This window comes from Globicephala melas, chromosome 10 (genome assembly GCF_963455315.2).
Source record: "Globicephala melas chromosome 10, mGloMel1.2, whole genome shotgun sequence".
Lineage (NCBI taxonomy): Eukaryota > Metazoa > Chordata > Mammalia > Artiodactyla > Delphinidae > Globicephala > Globicephala melas.
Genome location: NC_083323.1, coordinates 1,617,281 through 1,632,480, shown reverse-complemented (window position 1 = coordinate 1,632,480; position 15,200 = coordinate 1,617,281). Strand labels below are relative to the sequence as shown.

The 15,200-nt window shown below is 62.4% G+C and overlaps 1 protein-coding gene across 2 annotated transcripts in view; it reads left to right on the top strand.

Moving 5' to 3' along the window:
* Positions 1–10,908, top strand: part of TAFA5 (TAFA chemokine like family member 5) — a 193,979-nt gene extending 183,071 nt beyond the window's left edge. The window contains exon 4 of one of the 2 annotated variants that reach the window (XM_060306710.1): positions 8,885–10,908. In XM_060306710.1, the coding sequence (XP_060162693.1) occupies positions 8,885–8,893 (9 nt within the window). In that variant the 3' untranslated portion in view covers positions 8,894–10,908. The remainder of the gene's footprint in view (positions 1–8,884) is intronic. The other variant, XM_030855597.2, reaches the window with a different exon arrangement.
* The last annotated feature ends 4,292 nt before the right edge of the window (positions 10,909–15,200 follow it).

Here is a 15,200-nt window from a genome sequence, read left to right as displayed (position 1 = left end):
GGGAGGCAGCTGCTGCCAGGGTCCTGGACCACAGCCCTCTGCCCCCTCTGAGACCTGAGTCAGAACGACCCTCCACAGGCCTCCAGGGCCGGGCAGGGAGTTGTCCGGCAGGTATACACGTGCACACACATGTACACATACACACGCACACAATTCCACACACCTGCACACACATCGACATAAATGCACATACACTCACATGCACACATCTCCACACACGTGCACACACTTGCGTCGACGTTCTTGTTCAAATGCCCATGGAGGCTGTTGTCGGTTTTGTTGAGACCCTCGCATCACTGGGCATTTAATCTACCCCCGGCATCTCTGAGGCCTTTGTAACTCTTTTTTTCAATATGGCTTCTCATCACAGAAAAGCGGGGAACGAGGCCCTTGGAGATGGTGAAGCCGCTGATGAAGGGTGTGCTGGGCGGTCACTCACCACAGGACCATCCAGTAAACAGGGGCCGGATCGTTGCCTTAATGGCTGCGTGCTGATCACCCTTCAGAGCCAAGGGTCAATATTTCATCACAGGGACAGCTTGGCCCCTGATCTGCCCCTGTTCGGAATTCGAGGCTCAGGGGCGATTTTGCTTTGGTGGCGTGAACTCTCAGTCACCCCTCCTCCTTTTACAGGGGCCTTATAACCGGAGCCACCCCTTGTATCAGGATTGGACCTGGATCCTAGCGTTCCTGACCCCAAACCAGAGGCTCCAGGACGCTTCCTTCCCTCCCGGAGGAGGAAACAACACAGCTTGTCCATAATGAGGCAGCTCAACAGAAATGGAAACTGCGGTCCACGAGGACCAGCCCCCCTCAGAACCCCACCACTGGGACGCAGCCTGGGGCAGACTTTCTAGAAACTTCTCTCAGAAGACAGACTCCAAGAACGAGTCATAGGCCAAAGAAAATAAATAAATGGTTCTAAAGATAGACATGACTTTCCCACGTCAGAATCAAGAAACAGTTTTTTTATTAGAAAGAGAAGCTAGACCATTTAGCTACACAATAAATCTGTATTGTTACAGCTATCAGCTTGCCTAAAGTAAGGACACTCCAGTCTGCTTGTCTATAAAAGCTAAATAGAACAGCACAAACCTTCCCCCAGAGGGCCCCGGCAGCTCCCGCCCATCCTCCGCAGCTCTCTGCCTCGTGGCACAGAAGGGCTGCGCTGTCTGTGCCGTCGCACATCACTTGATGCCCTGGTTAGAGCAGTCTGCCGCCTGGCCCCCGGTCCCTCACGCGCAGGTGCTGCATCCTAGCGGTGACTGAGTGGCGGATGCTTTCACGGTGAGGACAGGTGAGATGCCTGGAGCAGCCCGGCCGCACCCAGAGCTGGTGTCTCATCTTCGGGCTCCCTGCTCAGGTCCACAAGGGCTAAGAAGCAGCTTACGGCAGGTGCGGGCTGCGGGGCTTGGGGTGGTTCTGGCCGTCCCCGGGTTTAGCCTAAGCTCTTGCTCTCAGGTCTTCTCCCTCTCGTTCTGCTGGGACCCCCATGTCGGCGCTGAGCCCCTGTCTGACTTGCTGCGCCCTTGTCCCTTTATCCCCTGAGGTTCAGTCACCCTATGGTCTGCGGCAGCAGCCTCGCCCCGCGTGAGCGGGCACTGAATCCGCTCCTGTCCTCCGACCCGCAGGGCCCGCTTTGCGAGGGGGGAGATCAGTGAGCACCCAGACGTGCTGACCCTTTACAGTTGGCTCCAGACGGCCCTCCCGGCCTTTGCTGGCTCTCCGTCAGCCCAGCGAGGGCTGCGGTCTGTCTCCTCAGGCCCTGGGAGATGAGTGGCTTCGGGGGATCGAAGCCAGGTGGAGACTTTGTTAGCCAGGGACCGCAGGAGGAGAGACCCACTCCGGCCGGAGCTGAGGCTGCCGGACAGATGTGGTCCCCCGAGCCCTCACCAAGGGCTGCGGTGTGAGGATGGAAGGAGGGGGCTCCCGGGGTCAGACCCCGCGCGTCCCTGTTGGCTGTGCTGCCCCGGGGCTTCCAGACTCGGGCCGTGGCAGGGCCGCGAAGATAGTGGTGCACAGAGGTGCCCATCTGCTCTGCCTGGTGCGAGGGCCAGGGTCACCACTTCACGCTGCTTCCTAAGCACAAGGGGGCATGTCCTGAGGCCACAGGGCAGGGACGGAACTGCCCCTCTGGCTGAGGGGCCCTCAGCACCCCACCCAGGCTTCCCCTGTCCGCCTGCCCCATTCCATCCCCTCCCCGGCTTCTCTCCTACGTGGCACCGTCGTGGCCTGGCCCTTCAGAACTGGCCCAGCAAGGTCCCGCCAGGCACTGTTCGCAGCCCTCAGCCCTGCAGATTCCCCAGAGCGTCATGGGCCGGGCATGTTCCATGTCATCGGGGCTGTGCTCCCTGTTTGGGGGCAGTTCACGTGACCTTGCTGTGCTGTGGGCTCCAGGAGACGAGACCCTCCACTCCTTGCCTACTAAGGACCCCTAAGTATCAGGAGGTGGCGTAGTTGTCATTCTTCTTGGCGTTAAGCAGCCCCTAGATGGGGGCAGAGGAGTGATGGAGATTGGGTGGGGGGCAGAGGCCCTTAGAAGCAGCCGCAGTGACAAGACACAGGTGCGTCCGGGGCAGCTGGGCTGGTGCTCGAGGGGCGGGGGAGGGACTGGGGCCCTGCTCTCTCACGCTGGGCATCCTCAGACCAGGCCTTGGCCCTCGTGCTGCCCGCCCCCACTTTGTCCCCGGCCCCGCCGTTCGAGGTGCCGCATCTCTCTGTCCCGCCTGCGCGCTAGACGCCAGTGCGCGTTTTCACAGGGCCTTGGGTCTCCAGGTGGCCGGTCGTCTCCTCCCTCACAGCAGGGCAGAGGGGGACGTGTCTGAGCAGCCAGGGCCCCTCTGCGGACAATCGTGTGCCCTCCCTCCTCGGGCGTCTGGGACATCCCAGGCTCAGGAGTCAGTTAACCACACTCCTCGGGTGTGAACTGGCCGGATAAGGTCAGGAAATGGTCCCAGAAACTCAATCACGTGGCTGGGCATGGATGGGATGATGCACAGCCTTTCCAGAAGCTTCTCCCCGGTTGTTTTTACTCTCTCCGTGGTAGCAGCCTTCATGGTCAAGCTCTCTCACGCAGGCCATGGTCATCTCGCTGCCCCGCAGTTTCTACGTCTCCGCTGTCCGTTAGAACCTTTTGTTCGGGGCTTTCAGCCCAGAACATTGTGCTCTTTAAACAGAAGACTCAGCCTGCCCCCAAAGGCAAACGGAAACTTTTAGAGGAAGAGGGAGTATCACTCAGGGGACTCACAGGGCTGGAAGGTTTCCTTTTGTTTTATAAACGATGCTTTATAGCGTCCAAATACCAAGAAAAACCTCCTCGTCACCTCCTTGCCCGGCGGGAAGGACTGCCCTGGACGGGAACTCCGGCCGTGTCCACAGCTCAGTCCTCAGACCAAACACTCCCGGGACTCTCGCCACTAACTGAGAGGCTCTGTCCACTGAGCCCGGTGACCGCAGGGGACACGGGCAGTGCTGGGCCGGCTCCTGTGTCAGTTTGTCCAGCGTGCAAGGCGAGGTGACCCTGAGACCAGCTCTGGCCACCTCGGGGGCGGAGTCCCAGAGAAATAGCCGCAGACCCCGAGGACGCAGCCCATGACCTTGGGGTGTTGGACGGCCATGCGCAGAGCTGGAGCCCGCCGAGTGCCGGCTGCTTTCCAGGCCCGGGGACACCAGGGGGTCACACAGAGGCTGCGACCCCAGGACACTCTGGATCTCCGCACACCAGGAGAGCAGCGGCACTGACCACCGGGATTCAGGAAGCTGGGTGCAGCTCCCAGAAAGCCCCTCGAGGGGGAGAGCAGAGTTGAGGACAGCTCCCTGGCAGCAAACGTGGGGTGTTGGAGCCTCGTCAGTCACCTGGGACCGGCCGCTTTGCCTCCCTGGGCCTCTGTTCCCACTGGGGTAGAAGGTCCTAAAGCCGTGCGGTCAAAGGGTGTCTGGGCGATGTCGCGTACGGAGCCATGGTCGGCAGGACAGGGGCTCAGAGCGGGCGTCACTGCCCCGTTCAGAGGGGAGGGAGGTGACCCCGGCCCTGAAGGAGCCCACGGGGGTTTGGGGAGACCCCCAGTGCAGTGACAGATCTGACCCATGAGAAATGTGTAACCAGGACGAGCAGGTGCCCTCCAGGAGGCCAGCTCTGGCAAAGCTCAGGGCCCTCCAAGCAGCCGGGGCCCACATCGAGTTTCTTGACCAAGCTCAGCTCGGGGTTGGGGTCGCAGGGCTGCTTAGTGGGACTGTCCGGGGGCCAGTGGAGCAGGGAAACCCCTACACGGGAGCCTTCACCAGGGAGGGGGAGGACGTGGCCACAAGGACACCACCTGCTGACCTGGGGCAGCGTCCTGGACCCTCAGATGCACAGATGGGGAAGGGACCCCAGGTTGGATGCTCTCTCCAGAGACAGGGATCCAGCAGGGCCCTCATGACACAGCCCGAGCATCCGGCCAGGTGGCTGTCATGGTCCCGCCAGGCCCGGGGTCCTGGTCACTGGCCCTGCGTGTCCCTGAGCAGGTGGGAGGTAAGGGCCACGTGGATGAGACATGACTCACTTCTCATGGGTCATCCCTGGGGCTCAGGATCCCGGGTGGGGTGGGGGGCAGCCTGCAGGAGAGCAGGGGCTGCTTCCTGGGTGTCCCCGGGGTCTGACCGATTGTCTTGAGAAGACGCTCCCTGGGGAAGGGCGCCGGAGACCAGTGGGCCGCTTCCCAGCATGGGAACGTCCTGCCGCCTGCAGCGACCAGCCCAGCGCTGGTTTTCCAGGGAGCTGTGAGGACCAGCACAGGGCCCTGAGCGGGGACCCCTGTGAGGCCCGAGGTGGGCCTCAGCCGTGTGCTTCCCCAGCTGGAAACGCTTCTCTGAGGCCAGAAGGGCTCTGCTGGCTTCTGCAAAGCCTGTGTGGCTCTGCTGGAGCTCGTCCTGGCCATTCTGACTACTTTTCTGGGCTGCAAACCCGACTTCCAGGCCTCTTCTCTGGTCCCGAGGCCTGGGGACGAGCTGGCAGCCAGCACTCGGCTGTTGGCTGGGTCGGGACTTGGGTCCCATCCGAGCACAGCCGCTGCGGACATCAGGCTGCCTCCTGTCTGTTCCTGAAGGCCAGGCAGGCGCTGGGGGCAGCCAGCCCCGGGGTCTGACAGCAGAGGCCTCAGAGAGTGTCTGAGCTCTGGCCGGGGGTGTCCGGTGACAGCCCACCCTCTCCGGGCAGCTCTGGGCCTGCCTCCCTCCCCACTTAGCCTGGGCCTGGTAGGAGAAGGCAGCAGACATCCAGGGCTCGGAAGTTAGCTGGACGGGCCTCTGTGTCCCTCCAGACCCGCTGGGCTCAGGGGTTCTGTCTCTAGGCGGACCTGACTGGGGGAACTGGCCAGAGCAGACAGGGACCTGTATCCAGCCCTCCCCCCGCCCCACCCACCAGGGGCAGGAAGCGCCAGAGGCCAGGGTGCCTGCAGGAAAGTGGAGACCCCCCCCCCAAGGATGGGGGACCTACAGGGGCAAACACCTGTGACTGTAAGAAATGACTAGAACGTAAGTGCCTGCATTGCTTCAAGCCGTGAGGGCTTCCTAACGAGACATCAGCCGTGCTTACTCCCCCCACACGAAAACCTCCGTGTGTGTGAGGCACCATGAATGAAAGCTAAGGGTGGACCGAGCTGGGAGACAGGCCTGCAGTAAACGTGCCCGGGACTCTCCCTGGCCTGTGCACATGGGCGCAGCTGAGATTATACACGCGGTCTTGTTCGGATCAGTAAGAAATACAAGACCTGAGCAGATGAACTGACAAGACGGGCCGGTGCGAGTGGCCGGGGACCGCGTTGGCAAGATTATTCTACTCCTCTGGTCGTCAGGAGAAGTGAAGATGAGCCCTCAGCCAGATCCTGCTTCTCTTCTGTCGAATGAAGGCGGACGTGAAGCCTCTGTCGTCTCAGCTCGCAGACGACGAGAAGCAGCCCCCAGGCGGGGCGCGGGGGGCACCGAGACAGCCCGAGTCCCTGGGAGTCCATCCAGTGGGGGCCCCGTGAGCACGTGTGCAGCCCAGGAATTGCCGATCGCACAGACCAGGCTGCCGACCTGCTCTCACAAACAGTGCAGACGTTCACGCGGAACCCAGCCCTCATCGTACACATGGATATGTTCTAAAGGGTGTGAAGGAAATACACTAAATTTAACCAAATAGCTTCTGATATGGAAACGTGGATGGATTTTTATTTTCTTTTTATACTCATGTGTTTCCCCGTTTCTCTACAAATAAGAATTTATACAATTTTGTAGGTAGAAAAAGTAGAATCAGTGCATCCTTTCTTGGTTAACCCCTCAGGTGCCGGTGAGTGACTGTGCTGGACGGTCTCCGTCGTGGACGTGGCTGGACGGGTCGGGGAGGGGGTGGCTGCCACGTGCTATGGTCAGCAGGGCGATGGGCCTGGACGGACAGGCCTACAAGGTCCGAGTGAGGCGGGGGTCACCACCACTCCTGGACTCCTGGGTCGAGCATGCCATATGCAAGGAGGCCTTTGCAAACTCGGGAAGGCTGGGGCTGGACGTGTCCACTGGGGTCAGGGTCAGGGTCCCTGGGCCGAGATCAGGTAGCTGGCCAGATGTGGAGAGAGATCTGCAGCTAGGACCCTGCGGTGGTCGGAACGGTGACCCCCCTCCAAAGATACCTCGTGCCCTGGCTCTGCTCCCCATGCCCTCCCGCTTCTGGGATGGGCTTCAGGCAGCGGAGACGGAGTGAGGGCTGAGCCCACGCACGCCCACAACCGCACGTGGAGGTTCTCTCGGGCCCCTGTCACCTCCGGACGTGTGCTCGCGGCCTTGGGGTCCCACAGCAGCCCTGCTTCCACAGCCCCGTGGGGGCGCTAGTCCTGCCGAGAGAGTGGGCGCCTGCCAACCTGGAGCCTCAGGCAGCCTTGAGTCCCTTGGGGCTGGGGGCAGAGAGCTCTGACCCTCCCTGGACACCCTCAGCTCTGGTGCAGCTCTGCCATCAACCTGCTAGGTGTCCTTGGGCCTGAAACACCTAAGTCCAGTTAACACCCCCTCACCACTGATGCGTTCGGGGCGCCCGCGTGTGCGGGCTCCACACAGAGCTGGGGAGGAGACAGCACGGTCCGGCGGGGCCTCAGGGAAACCTGAGGTTCTCAGAGCTGCTCCTTGGAACCCTGTGCCGGCCTCGGGGTTCCGGGACCATGGGCTTGGGGGGGGGGCTGAGCTGAGTCCTGCCCGGCAGGTGCCCAGGACCACGGACTTGGAGGAGGGGGGGCCAAGCTGAGTCCTGTCCGGCAGGTGCCCAGGACCACGGGCCTGGAGGGGGGGTGCCGAGCTGAGTCCTGCCCGGCAGGTGCCCTTCCTCATGGCTGCTGGCTGCTGTCTGGGAGCTGCAGGTGGAGAGCAGGGTCCCTGCAGGGGCTCTGAGTGCAGTGCCGAGGCGCTGTCAGAGCTGGGGTGGGATGTGCAGCCCAGCCACCTGGGGAGGGGCCTTGTCTGTCCTGGAGGACGGCAGGCCGGAGGCAGTCAGTCCACATTCCCCCCGAGCCGGCCACCGACGGAAGACAGTGAAGATGTGAGCAGCGCTTGCCCGGCTCGCGGCCCCCGGCGGCTAATTGCAGCGCAGGACAGGACGGACGGGCAGCGTGAGGCCCTCGGGGCGGGGCCTGGGGAGCAGCCTGTGTGAGCCGGACAGCCTGCACACAAGCCGCCGGCTGAGGACTCGGGAGGAGCCAGGAGGCCGTGGTGTGGTCCGCGTGACAGGGACAGGGGCCTGCGACGTGGGCGGGGCCTGGTGGGAGTGTGACCGGGGCTGCAGGCAGGTGGCAAAGGGCCGGGGCTCAGGCCGGATGGGGTAGACGCGGGACCAGCCCGGAGGCGGACGAGCAGCTGCAGGGAGAGGGGAGGGGCTTTCTGGGGGAGGTCTCCCCCAGCACATCTGGAGAGGCCCCTCCCGGGCCATCACACCCGCTGCGCCCCATTCCCATGGCAGGTGTGGGACCCTCAGGACACCGTCCACTCCCTGCAGAGCTGGGCCTGCTGGGAGTCGGTACAGGGAGGGCAGCCCCATGTGCCTGACCCAGGTCCGGGGTCCTAAAAGGCAGTGGCCACCTGCATACTGTCTGTGGGACCCCAGGCCTCGGGGTCCCTGCCTCAAATTGGGGCCACCCTAGGGGATGAGGGAGCCAGTGGTCCAGCGGGGACATGGGACGGGAGGCTGCTGGACACGGGTCCCACCACCTGAGGCTGTGATGCTCTGTGGAAACCACACTCCCTGCTTTCCTGTCTCCCTCACTCTATAGGTGATGCCTCCGCTGCCCCGGAGCAGAGGCTGGAACCCTCACATCACCTCACGGCTGTGAGCTGGCCTGTTGTGTCGCATCTCCTGGGACCCTGGGGTGTTGGGTGTGGGTGCTTCGGGCCTCACCAACCAGCATGAACACCCCAGCTCTGCAGCCTCCCGGGGCTCTGTAGGGGTGAGACACACGTGTGTCCATCACTCTGCTCCGTGCAGTTATGCAGTACCTGCTGTGTACAGGGCACAGTGCGAGACACGGTTAGGGAAACAGTTGGATGCAGCTCAGACCCGAGGCCCTGGCCAGCACGGGGCGGAGGACACGCAGCTCACACTGGCCGCTGACGGAGCTCCAGTGCCCCCATCATGGCCAAGGGCGGGGTCCCACCCAGAGCCCAGAGGAAGCGGGTGCCCCCGAGCTGCCCTCTGTGACAGGCGTAGGGTTCTCCTCCAGCCCTGGGGCCCGAGATCTAGTTTTTGTCCTTGAGGAGGTCTGCTGGCATCTTTTAAGTGTGCTGTCCGGGCGAGGCCAGCCTCGTGGACGATCTCTGGGTTCCCGCCATGCCCGACGGGAACCCTTGGTGTCTGCGGAGGCTGACGGCTCTCTTCTCTGCCCCTCAGGTCTCCTGACAAACGCAGCCCCACAGGGGCCCCAGGAGTGACTTTGGCTCCCTGGAGAGGCCACAATCCTCGGTCGGTCGTGGATGCCACCCACCCTCTGCCACCCGCCCGCCCTCCGCTTCTCTAGCCTGTCAAGGACAGCCTGCTTCCTCGGCCGCCTGAGCTGAGTCTGTCCGGCCTCCCCGAGGAGTCAGTCCTGGGACATACAGCAGGGCTGCGCCCCCGGGCGTCCCTGGAACCTGGCCTGGCCTCCCTCCCGGCCGCAGACGAGGAGGCGGAGGCAGCTGCAGCCCAGCCAGCCCGAGAGAGGAGGACAGCGCCGGGCCCGGGGAGGACTGAGTCTCGGGCGCAGAAGCGGCCTCTCCTTGTGCCCCAGACTGTCTGAATCGCTTTTATTTTCTTATCCTTTCAGTATATTCAATAGACCAAAGAGCAGAATCTATTTTAACGCGACTCGTACTTACCGTCAGAGTCCTGGGTTCGACTGGGGGGCACGGGGGCAGAGACACGCTGGAGAGGCACAGCCCACGAACGCTGCGGGGCCCCCGAGCAGCCGGAGGATGCGGCCGGAGGACGCACGGCCGGCGACGTCCCCGCGTGGACCCCGCGGGCGCGCCTGGCCGGGAGCACAGCTCGCTGTGCACACCTGCTCCTCCGTACTTAGATGGACTTCCTCGTACTAAAATCCCTTTCTGTTTTAACCAGTTAAACACGCCTCTCTGCAGCTCCATTCTGATAGTGGGATAATCCAGGATTCGCCGAGAGCATGTCGGGTCTCCCATGACTGCTGTCTCATCCGATCACCATTTAGCTCCAGAAAGCAAATTAAAGAAAGCGAAAGTAACACTTGTTTGAAAGAGATCATTAAATGTATTTTGCAAAGCCGGAAGTTATATATTTAACAGTTTTTATATGTTGTATATTTGTAGAAAATCCTATATAACAATTCATGTGGTAGCCCCGGCCGTCGTGCAACGTGGGCCGGGGCTGGGGCTTCCCGAAGTCTCTGGGGTGGGCGGGGGGGACCGGCATCCCGGACGTGGGGGCGCCCGGCACCGCCGAGGGGCAGGACTCTGCGGGCAGCGAGCTGAGGACCAGGGGTGTGGCGCAGACATGCCGGCCGGTGCTAGCGGAGAGGCCCGTTGCCTTTTGCTGGGTTTGGGTTGGGTGGTCCCTGCCCCCTGGGGCTCTGTTGTGGGAGTGGCCAGTCCTTTGATCACGCTTCTTCCAACGGATTTTGTTTCCCTTTTTCTTGCCCCTCTCCTGTTCATGCAACTTGAGGGCAGTGTGGCCGGCCTCGTCTTCTCAAGCGGACACCCTTATCTTTCTCAGTCTTCATGTCAGAGGGTGGAGACAGCGGGGGATGGGGGAGCCCCCGTCTTCCCACTTCCCTCCTGCAAGGCGGGGTCACCAGGCCCCACGAATAAGGGACAGGTACGGTTTACCTTCCCCTGTCCACCCTGTGCCAGGTCCCTTTATTTTCCTGAGTTTCAGCTTAAGTATGCTACCTAAGAGTCCAATTAACAGGAGTATTATGCTAGGTCTATGCTACTAAAAAAAAAAAGGAAAAAAAAAACTATATAGAAGCTGCTCTAGCCACCCATAGACTAAAGACAGGAGAGAAAATCCATTTATTTAAGACCCATTTCAATGTCCACGAGTATATAATTTACCTTCAGTCACCACAAATTTATGGGTACGTGTATCCTGGGGTAAAAGGACTGGCCGAGGTTGGGGTTTGGCATCACAGAGGAGGCGGCCTGCGCGGCGTGCTGTCCCGAGCTGGCCAGCCCCAAGCTCCGCGGCCCGGGCTCACCCCGGGGGCAGCGAGGGAGGCCCCGGGAGGGTCGCCCGGCGCAGCGCCAGCAGCCCCACCACCACCACCCTCGCCTGTTCCTTTGGACAGTGCGTGTAGACACCTTCCGAGGGCAGAGGTTGGGAGATTTGATATGTTACAGCATTTTTCCCCTTGTTTTACAGTATTCAGTTTTGTGTCGATTCAGCTAAATTATGAAAATAAAGAAAAACTCCTTTGATAAGCATGGCTTTTGTTCGCTGGCCGCGGTGTCCTGGGACAGGGCTGTCGCCGGCGTGGCTGGTGGAGACAGAGCCCAGGGCACAGGTGGTGACAGGGCCTGTTCCCGGGAGGCAGGCCCACCGTGATGGTGCACAGTCAGGAGCCCTCCAGGCTTTCCCGGACCCCCAAGGATACTCCCTGAAGCCCAGCCCCTGGCGCGTAGACAGCATCTGGCCCGTAACTACTAGCCCCTGGGAAGCCGTGTGCTCCTGGCCAAGCCAGTGGGAAGTTGACAGCCACGTCCATTCAGCCCTCCCCCAGGGTCCGTGAGCCAGGCCCTTCCCGCACATGCCCCCAGTTCCAGGAGCAGAGCCCCACTCAAGGGCTCCAGAAGGAGACCCTCGTCTGAAGGACCTCTTTCCCCGGGAAATCCTCTCGGACCCCCAGGGAGCACTGTTGGGCGTGTTCAGGGTCCATCCCCTACAGGCATGTGTGCACTGGGGGCGGCCTTGCCTGTCTGCTTCCAACTGCTCTTGATAAGATGTCAGCCCTGGGACCTGTGGCCTGGGGGGCGGGCCGCGGGCCATTCGAGTTCTGTGCTTGATTTAAGGAGACCTCACTGGCCTTTGGAGCTGTTACAGGGAGTAAGGAGAGCCCCGCCCACTGGCACAGAGCCGGGCTTGTCCTGGGAGGTAGGGAAAGGGACAGAGTGCAGGCCTAGCTGCTGCCACAGGGACCCCAGGTGGGCCCTTCCCCTCTCGAGGAGGCCTGGGTGCCCTTGCCAGAAAAGGCCTTCCCCGGGGGGGGATACCTCAGGGAGCGGCTTGGGGGCTTTGCCATGGAGCCCAAACAGGGCAGGGCAGCTTGATGGGGAGAGGGGCCCACCCTCGCCTCCGCCCTCTGTCCACACGGAGAAACGAGCTGGAAGGGGCCGGGGTTCACATGCAGGAGGTGAAGCAGCCCACCGGAGAGCCGCACGCACAGCCGCTACTCCGGAGACTTCTGGGCAAAACAGGGGGGAAAGCAAAATCATGAAGCTAGGGAAAAGAAAAGAGCTTCTGGGCCACCAGGGCTCGTAGAAGCGGACACGGGTCTCCAACCGGATCCAAGGGTGTGTACCGGTCAGGATGGGCCAGGTGGCGCTGCAGGAACAAACAGTCCGCCTGTCCAAGCCCAACGTGCCCCTGAGCAGGGCTCTGCCCTCCTGCCCCAAGCCCGTGTGCCTGCTGGGGACGTCTCCGTGATCGGGGGACACGCAAGCACCCCGAGCCGCCTGCAGAGGCTTCTGCGGGAAGCGGCGTCTGCCTGCACCTCCTCTGCTCCCAGCCACGCCCGACGTCCCAAGTCTGGGGAGAGTCTGACTCCGCCATGGAAGCCGCGCGTCTGCTGTTCGCTGACCTGAGCTGCTGGCCTCAGTCTCCTGACCCACCGAATTCGAGAGGCATCGGTGCTGCCCACCTCCAGGCTGGGGAAGAGACGTGAGGTCCACCTCCCCGTGTGGGGGATGGACGGTCACGCACTCCCTCCACGGCCCATCCCCGCCCTGCCGTGACCTGAGGCTGAGATGGGCGCGGTCGCTGCCCCCAGGAAGGGGAGGATTCAGACCGTCCTCCCCGACTGCCGCTGGCTGGCCGCTCCCGCAGCCCCTAGAGGGCAGCCTTGCCCGAGGGCAGCGTTCCTTCGGCATACGGCCTGGCCCTGGGGGTGGCCGACCCGCTGTGTGATGGGAAGGGCGGGAATCTGGCGTCAGTCCCTTCTGAGCTGCCAGCAAAGCTGAGATAAGCCTATTCTCTGGGCCTCAGTTTCCCCGTTGGCGGAATAGAGGGAATTGGGCCGAGTTCACCAGGTTTCCTGAAGATCAAGGGAGACCGTTCTCGTTCGGCACGAGACTCTCCTGGCGCGCGGGGCGGCGTCCTTAGAGAACGGGAGGCGTGTTTATTTAGGGGCGGCTCTGTGATTAGTGCCACCGGTGCACTGCTCCATCTCTCAGAACCCGGTCCTGAGGCCACCTTTAACGGCTAGTCTCCATGGCCACCTGTTGGCCCGCATCCTGGCTCTGCCTCTTCGAGGGTGTTAATGTGAACCCAGGCTGCAGGCAATGGCTGTGGGGCAGGTGCAGCTCTGGGTCAGGGTCCCAGCAGGGCTTCCTCGTGGGTCCCACTGTCACCGTTGCTACAGTGACCAGGCGAAGCCTCCGTGGTCAGTTCCGGGACTGGCCAGACGGGATGTGTGTACAAGCCTGTGCAGGTAGTGTGTGCATGTGTGCGTACACGTGCCTGTTGTTTTCACGGTCACCTTCATGTTCTGGGCACTTTCGAAGTCAGGGGTCCGAGGAGGAGCCTCCAGGAGCCCCAGGTCATGCCCAGAGGCGTCGTGTCGGTCCAGAGGGCACCTGGGGTGGGTCGACCCCAGGGGACGCTGCAGCTCCGAAGTTGCCGAGGCCTGTCCTGCTGATGTCCCACGTGCCACAGTAACTTGTCACGTTGGCCTTTGGGAGGGGACCCCTTTGCCATCCTTGTCCTGAGCTGACCATCGCCCAGAGAGGCTGGCGCCCACAGAAAGTGTGCTTCTCTGGAAACCCCCTCGTGGAACGTGAGGACCGGAAGGTTCCCGAAGATTCCGAGGGTGCTGGGCTCAGCGAGGAGCGGTGGTGGCCTCCGCCCGGCCTGCTGATCTGACTGATGGTGGGCACCGTGCCCCCAGCAGGGCCAGTGACAGCGTCCTGCGTGTGTGGAGAGGACCCACTTCAGGGCTGAGAAAGGCTCCCGGCACACTGGCCCTGCTCCCTTAGTGGTCTGGGTCAGCCCAGCCCAGGGAAAGTCCATGGTGGGGTGCAGGAGGAGCCCCTGTCTGCTTCCGCAGAGGGTGGGCAGGTGAGCCCTGGGGGAAGGGCTACAGAAGGCAGACGGGGAGGGGGGGAGGAAGAGGGCATGGGACTGGACGGGCGTCTGGGCTGCCCAGCGCAGGCGCAGGACCTCAGGACAGCTGGGGACAGCAGTCGCCCCCGCAGACACGTGCCCGCCTGTGCCCACCCGGACCTGCTGGCCGCCCCCACACACGCTAAGATGAAGGTTCCCAGGCGCCCACTCCCCGGGTGCTGCTCACGCCCTCCACCCTGCCCCCAGGGGCCACTGCCACGTGGACACGGGGCTCAGCTGCTCCCAGACAAGGGGCGGCGTGCAGGCCTGTGCCCACCCGGCACTCTCCTCTCCCCACCCGGACCTGCTGGCCGCCCCCACACACGCTAAGGTGAAGGTTCCCAGGCGCCCACTCCCCGGGTGCTGCTCACGCCCTCCACCCTGCCCCCGGGGGCCACTGCCACGTGGACACAGGGCTCAGCTGCTCCCAGACGAGGGGCGGCGTGCAGGCCTTTGCGGTGATGGCTGTGAATCAGCACTGCCCCGTGCTCCCCGCTGCTCCCAGGGGGTGAGTGATCAGAGCCCACGGTCTGTCTCCAGAGGTCTGTGTGTCTTTCTGTCTCTCAGCCGCCCCCCAGGCCTCAAAGGCAGGGCCTGATCGCCCAGCACACGAGCCGCCACCTCTCCACTCTGGCTGGGGTCCCAGCCTGGGGCACTGGGTGTCCCTGCTGCACATGGGTGTGGTCTCCCCAGTCTCGTTGTCCTGAAGGACGCGTGTGCCGCCTTTCCGGCTGGCTGTCTAGTTTCCTGGTCGTATATATATTTTTCCATTTAGTCGTTGGCATCTTTGGGGCCACGCTGCATCTTAGATATCTTCTATTTCTTCCTTCTGTGCCCAGGGTCATGGAATTGCTTCAAAATAATATTAATTTTCCGCTTTTACAGAGGTCACCTCATTTATTCCTTCCACCAGGGCTGCAGGGATGAAATCTGTCTCTTTCCTTAGTGGGGTGGCGGGCAGGGGGCCCTTGCAGCTGGGGCAGCACCCAATGGGCCTGCATGTGATGTCGCCCTTCATCCCTGGGGCAATAGGAGCCTGAAAGTCGCCCATCTCGGCCAGCTGCGCCACTCAGTCCCGTCGTAAAGGTGGGAAGTGAGCGTGGGAAGCGGCATAGGTGCCGTCCGAGGACGTGTCCCCACCGTACAGTCCACCGGCTCTGCAGAGGGTGAGCGTTAAGGAAAAGTTACTCTGACGCGTAGGAAAACGGTCAGGAAGATTTCACGGAGGACTAGGGCAACAGGGGAGGTCAGGCTCCCCTCCCAACGCAGCAGACGGCTGGGGATTTACAGCCAAGGAGCAGAGTGGACGGAGACCAGGACCGGAGCTGCCGGGGGCAGGGGGTTCTTGCTGTAGGCACGTCGGCGAAGGTAGGGGTACCTC